This window comes from Gavialis gangeticus, unplaced genomic scaffold (genome assembly GCF_001723915.1).
Source record: "Gavialis gangeticus isolate Ggan-Ray unplaced genomic scaffold, GavGan_comp1, whole genome shotgun sequence".
Taxonomy (NCBI): domain Eukaryota; kingdom Metazoa; phylum Chordata; order Crocodylia; family Gavialidae; genus Gavialis; species Gavialis gangeticus.
In genome coordinates, this window is record NW_017728994.1 from 3,777,541 (window position 1) to 3,785,734 (window position 8,194).

An 8,194-nucleotide genomic window follows, 5' to 3' on the forward strand; every position below is an offset into this window, starting at 1 on the left:
TGAACCAACTCCTTTAACATCAAGTCATGGCAGGTGAATGTGGGGGTGTAGATCTCCAATTAGAAATGGTCCCACCCTAGTCGATCAGCAGGCGGTGTCCTACGGGTCTGCAGGTGACTGAGGTACGTGACAGTGGTGCAACGGTCTCCCAAGAGGGATGAAAATGGAGCACCAACCAGTGTTGATAAGGCAGGCCAGAATCCTTGCAACAGACCATGAGCCTGATGGCACAGGTGCTGCAGCAGCAGCAGCAGCAGCAAGCGGCAAGGCAGACGGCTATACAGGAGCACCTGATTCAGCACCAGGTTTGGGCCCAAAGGGGCCTGTTGGACATTAGGTTGCCCAAGATGACTAAAAAAAGATGATCCAGAGGCCTTTTTAGAAATTTTTGAAAGGGCAGCCATAGCGTCTGGATTGGAAAAGTTGAGATGGGCTGGACAATTAGGAGTCCTCTTGATTGGATAGGACCAGGTGGCTTATAGGGCCATGACCTGGTTAGATGCCCAGGATTATGATAAGGTGAAAGATGAGATATTGCAAAGGCTTAATATAACCCCAGAAAGACACTGGCAGGCATTTAGAGGGAGGAAGTGAAAGGAAGAAAAAGTACCCCGACTTCTGTGGCAAAGCCTTATAGATCTTATGAATAAATGGCTTAAACCCGAAGTCAATTACAAAGAAGAAATTTGTGACCAAATACTGTTGGAACAGTTTAGAGCTGATTTGAAGGAAGACACCCAGAGATGGGTAATATGCCATTGCCCCAAGTCTTTCCGAGAAGCCCTGCAATTGGCGGAAGACTTTGATGTGGCACAAGGAGAAATGCAGTGGGATCAAGGTACAAGAGGGACAGGAGCAGGTTATGCGCAGGAGGCAGACTGAAGAGACGAAAGAGAGAATAAAGGAAATAAGAAAGTGTCGCAGGGAAGATACAGGGGACAGACTCCAAGGTGCCAAGGGGGAACCCTGGGACCCAGAACATAACAGGGAAGGCGAGGAAAGAGGAAAAGAAATGGAGACTCCCTTACTTGCAGCTGATGCCGCAGTGAGACCGGAAATGGCGGCGGGACCTGCGCGGCTGATTAGCCATGTCTTTTTGAAACTGCAGCCAGCTGCGGGGAGGAGTGAATGGAGCCGGCCCAAGAAGATAAAAGGCAGTTCGGGCGAAGAAAAGGGAGGAAGATCAGGAGCAGAGTCACCAGGAGAGGTGTCTTTGGAACCCCGATTAGGGGTGAGAAGGGTCCGGATGACCTTCCACGAGGCAGGAGGCTGCATCGGAGACTGCCAGAAGAAGGAAGCCAACAGCAGTACGGCAGATGCCCCTCTTCCCGGCAAAGGAGTCGAGGAAGAGAATCCAAGGGTTCAGAATGAAGAAGATGACAGCAGGGATGGCCCCGAAGACAGGGTGATGGAAGTCAAGTCAGCAACCCAGATGGGATAGGCACAGGAATGGGAAGGCTCCAGAAGTAAACCCAGATGGGGAACAGAGAGCCTAAGCAGCGGAGGGGCTACAGGAAACAAGCTCCTACCGGCTAGAGCTGCCTGGCAAGGGACAGAGTGGGCTGAACTTGAGGGACCAGCAGTAGTCCAGTTTGGCACTCAGGGGGTGATAACCGCCCAACATATATGTACCCGGGACAGGGTTAGTTGGGGAATTCTCAGGGCTAGGGTAGCCCATTTTGTGTGAGGTCAGGAATTTTACTGGCAGTGTTTTCCTTTGGTTTCTTTCCATTTCTCACTTTTGGAGGGGTAGGAGGGAAGGCCGCAGTGGGCCTTAGAGTTGGCTCAATCCGAGGGCGGGTTAGACCGTATACATCTGCACCATAGTGCCCATTACATCAAGAGGCGAGGATCAGGCCAAGAGACTTCAGCAACTCGTCGAGGCTGGGTATCAGGGCGAGGTGTAGGGGAGGTTGGAGCCTCACAGAAGACTGCCGTCCAGAGATCCCAGACTCCAGATAAGCCCCAGTAGTTGAACCCCACCACTAAAGGAACAAAGTTGTGGCAGGTGGGATTGGGGTGGAGGCTACCCTGGGGCAGGACATTTGTGCGGTACAACCACAGGGAGAGAGCAACGAGCAGTCCTACACAACCTAAGCCGGGCGGCACAGGACCAGATGTTCAAAGCCCGACGGGTGCAGAAAGGAAGTCCAGTGGGGCCGGTCTGTTTCACCTGTGGGAGAAGGGGTCATATAGCCCGAAACTGTTCCTGGGGTTTACGGACGATATCAGGACCAAGAGAAACCAAGACAGAACCTGTGGATCATTGAACAGGGCCAAGGAAAGTACAAGATGCAGAACTGATGGATTGTGGTGTAGGGGACAGTTCAACAGGTATGGTACAACCCCTACCTGAGGTGACTGTGTGGGTGGAAGGCCAGCTGGTTCAGGCCGTGGTTGAGACAGGAGGCGCCCAATCTCTGGTTCGCCCATCGTTGATCGCCTGGAAATGAGCCCCAAGATATGCTGGTGTGCAGATGGTCTGCCTCCAAAAGGCATACGATGAACGCCGTTTATTGCACATGCAGGTGAATGGGGTCAGCAGAAGAATCCTGGTGGGATTGGAGGAAAAGATTTTGTACCCTATGACATTGGGTAGAGATTGGCCAGAAATTTTTGAAGTTTTAGCTCTGCTCTATAGTGCCGAAGGCACTAGAGAAGGACTAGTCGGGGCAGGTACAGGGACAGAAGAGGAACTGGATAGAAGCACTGGCCAGTAGTAGTCAATTCTGTGAGGCCCAGGAGAGTGATGAAGAACTGTCGGCCTTCAGGGAAACCAAACAAGAGAGAATTGACCAGCAGGTAACGCACCCCGAACAAAATAACCCGGTGCCATGTTGTGAGCTGTGTAAGGGTTTATTATATAGGATTAAGAGGGGTAAAGCCGAAGGGAAGGAGGTGCACAGTTAATCATACCCAGACCTTACAGAAAGTCACTTCTGCGCTTAGCTCATAGGAATCCCTTGGGGGGACATCGAGGCAAAAATAAGACCAAACCCCACCTAGCTAGATGGTGTTTTGGCCCCACATGTATGAGGAAGTGGAAGGATTCTGTCGAGTCTGTGAAATAGGTCAGAAAGTGAGCACTTATAAGCCCCCCAAGGTGCCATTGCAGCTGATGCCGGAGGTTAGAGAGCTTTTTTCTAGGGTGGCTTTAGACGTAGTAGGCCCCTTACCTCAGAGTGTAGTGGGGCACCAGTTTGTTTTAGTGCTAATAGATTATGCGACCAGGTTTCTGGAGGCTTTCCCATTACAAGCCATGACAGGGCTGAGGGTTGCAGAAGAACTAATGATATGGGTAGCAAAATTTGGTATCCCTAGGGAGATTATTACTGACTAGAGGTCTAATTTTATGTCCCTAGTACTGGGTTCCATGTGAAAAGTGTTACAGATCCGTCATTTAAGGACGGCAGTGTACCACCCCCAAACAAAAAGGTCTGGTGGAACGCTTTAACAGTACCCTTAAAGGGATGTTGTGCCAATGTACCCGGGTAAAGCTGAGAAAGTGGAACTTGCTGGTGCCCCCTTTGCTGTTTGCGATTAGGGATGCCCCGCAAGCATCGCTGGGGTATTCGCCATTTGAGTTAACCTATGGACACAGACCCAGGAGTTTGTTAGATGTAGTGAGAGAAGGGTGGGAGACACACCCTAACACAGGAAGAGGGGCGTCAGAGTATGTGCGGGATTTAAAAGAGCACCTCCAGTTGGCAAGGGAAGTGGCACAGGAGAACTTGAAGCAGGCACAAAGAAAACTAAAGGAGAGATATGATATGCATGCTAAGGAGAGGGAGTTAAAAGTGGGGCAAAAGGTACTGGTGCTGCTGCCTAGTTCAACAAGTAAGTTGACATGTTAGCAAGGCCCTTTTACGGTACTAAGAAGAATGGGACCTGTAGATTATGAGATATTACGCCCAGGGGCCAAGAGAGAAAAACAGGTGTACCACATAAATCTTCTTAAAGAGTGGCACGAGCCTGAGGGCCTATTGATTTCTCCTGACCCTGAGGCGGAGGAATTTGGGCGCCAGGTTATGGACAATCCTGGAGACCCTGGACACTGTGATAGGTTCCCTGTGGGAGGCAACTGGAGGTAGGACAGCAGAAACAGCTGCAAGGTTCAATCAAAGAGTTTGAGGATGTCTTCACGGATAGTTCGGGGAAAGCTGCAAGGGTTAAACACAAAATTGTGACCAAAGAGGGTCATGTAGTATAAGAGAAATGGCAGAGGATCCCGTACCATAGGTATCAACCTATTAAGGAGGAGCTGGAAAAGATGTTAGCTCGGGATTATCACACCATCATGCAGCCCATGGCGTAGTCCATTAGCAGCTGTTACAAAACCGGATGGGAGTCTGCAGATATGTGTAGATTTTCACAAGCTAAATGCCCTGACACAATTTGATGTGTTCCTCATGCCACAGGTGAGCTCATTAGTAGAGCATATAGGTCAGGTGAAGTTTATATCAACGCTAGATTGATCCAAAGGCTATTGGCAAGTGCATTTGAGAAAGGAAGACCAACCCAAGACCGCCTTCAGTACACCATGGGGTCTTTCTGAATTTAAAAGAATGCCATTTGGGCTTAATGGGGCAGCAGCCACTTTCCTGAGACTGATCGATTGGGTACTCGCTCCACATCAAGGTTACGCCTTGGCGTATATTGATGATATCGTAATTTACACAGAATCATGGGAACAACATCTAAGGGCTTTAAGGGCCATCTTACTCAAGCTCAGCAAACAGGACTGACAGCAAACCCAAAGAAGTGCATGCTGGGAAAGAGGGAAACCAAATATTTAGGATTTTTAGTGGGGCAAGGACGAGTGAGACCCCTTGCTGACAAAATGAAAGCTATTAGAGAATATCAAGCTCCTACAATGAAGAAGCAAATGAGGGTCTTCTTAGGGCTTGCAAGTTACTACCGAAGGTTTATACTCAAGTTTGATGAGATAGCAACCCCTTTAGTCAAGACTATTAAGGGCAGAAAGTCATATGACATTGAATGGAACGCAGGTTGAAGGAAAGCCTTTAAGCCTCTGAAGACCTTAAGCAGGCCTTCTGCCAAGAGGTAATTCTCCATACCCCCAATTTCGCGCTACCCTTCACTCTGCAGACCGACGCTTCGGCGTTCACACTAGGAGCAGTTTTATCTCAGGACGTCGATGGAGTGGAGCGGCCAGTAGTCTACGCTAGCCGGAAACTGAATGAACATGAGAAAAGGTATTTCACTGTGGAATGTGAATGTCTCACTATCCGCTGGGGGGTGGACTATTTTTGTTATTTCCTGTTGGGCCGCGAATTTAAATTGATAACTGACCATGCCCCTCTGACATGGTTAAACACCGCAAAAACAGATAATGCCCGCATAATGAGGTGGGCATTGGCTCTCCAACCTTTTCAATTCTGCGTTGCATACAGTCCAGGAAAGGTGAATACAGTGGTGGACTTCCTATCGCATTGTGATAAAGATGGCCCGAATGAGGGGAAAAGGAGAGAGGAAGAAGAAGAAGGCAGCAAATCAAATGGCAACATAGTAAGGCGAGAAGGTGAAGCACCTTGCGGCGTCTTGAGGGGCAGGATGTGTGAGAAAGAGAAAGAGTCACCATTCTCCAAAGCACAAGGGCTAAACAAAGGCTCAGTGACCCCAGGTCCACAGCTCCAAAGAGCCCGGCAGAAATCTCCCTTACCCAGGTGTTTCTGGAGGGGAGGGGCAGGGAACTCAGTGTTGAATTCAGTGCGATTACATAATGAGATTTTTATGACTAAATCATCGCATAAACAAAGTAACTCTCATGAATAAAGGAATCAGGATTACATAATCAGGATTATATTTGGTACCAAATATTTTAAGAAAACAGAATTCTCTAGAATGTCTTACTTATGTGCCCCCACATCTTGGGAAAAATCAATTTTAAATTATTTTTTGCTGGTATGAGAAGCAGTGGAGTGTACAACCATTCAGGTTCTGTTGTTTATATTATCCTTATGCTGTAATGTGCTTTGAGCCATGGAGCAGCTCTGTAATCTACATTTCAAAGCATTATTTTCTAAAGGTTAACATGCACCCTGCTCTTTTGTACTGAGGCTGTAAGTCCTGAGTATGATTTAATGTTATTTTATAAACTATTGAATACTGACAGTACCTTGCTGAACAAAGGCTCCATACACAATCCAAATGGCACTGTGAAGAGTGGAGGAAGCAGAAGGACTAGACAGTGAAGAATTCTGTGCTTTGACTGCCTGGATTCGGTTCAACACAAATATCAAGACACCAACTATAGGGATGGCAGCAGCAATGCAGGCCCATACCGCAAAATCAAAAGGAGCAAAGAGAGAGAAGATGTTGATTTTCTCTTCAGGCTTCTTGATTAGAATTCCCACAGAATAATCCATGTACCGCTTACTGAAATCAATAACACTTTCCCGTTCCGGTGTTATGGTGATGGCTGAGATGGCTAGATCAGCTCTCTGTAACAGAAATGCAACCAGTCAGAGTTGCAGAGTGGCTCTAAAGTAAACATAATTATGGATTCTGTACACCTGACCATGAGAGTTCCAAAATAGCCAATGGCTTATGTACGTAACTCATTCTTTCTCTAATCTTATTTTAAATTGAAATTTGGATGAATATCTATGTCCCTACAACCTTAATCTTTCCTTCTCAAATGCTCTCTCTCCCATTCCTATCTACTTAGCATGAGCACCATAAAAGCAGTATCAACATACCCTAAGCATTGTAACACTTTGGATTTTTTTGTGTATTGGAATGCTTTTTGTGTATATTGAGTCTTTACTGTTACCCATATGTAATATTTGAGTTTCTCATACACATAAAGCATTTGCACAAAGCAGTAATATATATTAGGAAACTATGACTTAAAACCTTAAAAACTGGAACAAGGTCTCAGATCAAGTCCCAAAATGTTTGAACTCATTATTTAAATAGAATTCATGTTGAAAGTGGCTTTTTCATAGTTTCATAGTGCTTAGGGTCAGAAGGGACCTAAACAGATCATAAAGTCTGACCCCCTGCCCCAGGCAGGAACGAGTGCTGGGGTTATAACACCCCAGCCAAATACCTGTCCAGCCTCTTCTTGAAGACCCCCACAGTAGGAGAGAGCACCACCTCCCTTGGGAGTCCATTCCAGAGCCTGGCAGCCCTAACTGTAAAGTAATGTCTCCTGATGTACAGCCTGAACCTTCTCTCTAACAATTTGTGGCCATTATTCCTAGTAACCACGGTGGTGCCTGGGGGAACAGAGCCTCACCCATTTTCTGCTGGTCCCCCCCGGTAAGTCTGTAAACAGCCACCAGATCCCCTCTCAGCTGTCTTCTATGGAGGTTGAATAGATTCAGGCCCTTTAGCCTCTCTTCTTAGGGCCTAACCCACTGCCCCTTGACCATGCAAGTGGCCCTCCTCTGGACCCTTTCAATGCTAGCCACAGCCCTCTTGAAGTGCAGCACCCAGAGCTGAATACAATACTCCAACTGTGGCCTGACCAATGCCTCAGAGGGGAAGGATCACCTTCCTGGACCTGCTTGTGATGCATCTGTAGATGTACGACAAGGCGCGGGTAGTCTTACTGACTGCTTTCTCGCATTGGCAGTTCATACTCATCCTGGAGTCAGCAGTGACTCCAAGATCCCTTTCTGCCGCTGTGTTGACAAGAAGGGTGTTCCCCAGTTTATAGGTATGATACTGGTTCCTTCTCCCTAGATGCAGTACTTTGCACTTGTCTGCATTGAATTCCATCCTATTTTCATCCATCCACCTATGTAACCTGTCTAGATCTAGCTGGATTCTGTCCCTCCTCTCCAGCGTGCCCACCTCACCCCACACCTTGGTGTTGCCAGCAAATTTGGACAGCGTGCTTTCCACACCCACATCCAGATTGGTGATAAAGATGTTGAACAGTACAGGCCCCAGGACCAAGCCCTGGGGGACTCCACTGCCCACATCCCTCCAGGTAAAAAATGACCTGTCCACCATGACTCTCTGGGTGCGACCATCTAGCCAATTGCCACCCATCTGACTGTGCAGGCATCAATGCCACAGTCACCTAGTTTTTTTAAGAGATTGTGGTGGGAAATAGTGTCAAAGGCCTTCTTAAATTCCAGGAAGATGACATCAACCTCAATGCCCTCATCCAGCGACTTTGTGACCTGATCATAAAAGGAAACCAGGTTAGTTAGGCAGG

The 8,194-nt window shown here is 47.7% G+C and overlaps 1 protein-coding gene across 2 annotated transcripts in view; it reads right to left on the reverse strand.

Annotated features, from left to right (window-relative positions):
* The window catches only part of GRID1 (glutamate ionotropic receptor delta type subunit 1), a 1,431,845-nt gene that overhangs the window by 102,801 nt on the left and 1,320,850 nt on the right, over positions 1-8,194 (reverse strand). For both annotated transcript variants that reach the window (XM_019502226.1, XM_019502225.1), the window contains exon 11: positions 6,140-6,464. In XM_019502226.1, coding sequence (XP_019357771.1) covers positions 6,140-6,464 — 325 coding nt within the window. The remainder of the gene's footprint in view (positions 1-6,139; positions 6,465-8,194) is intronic.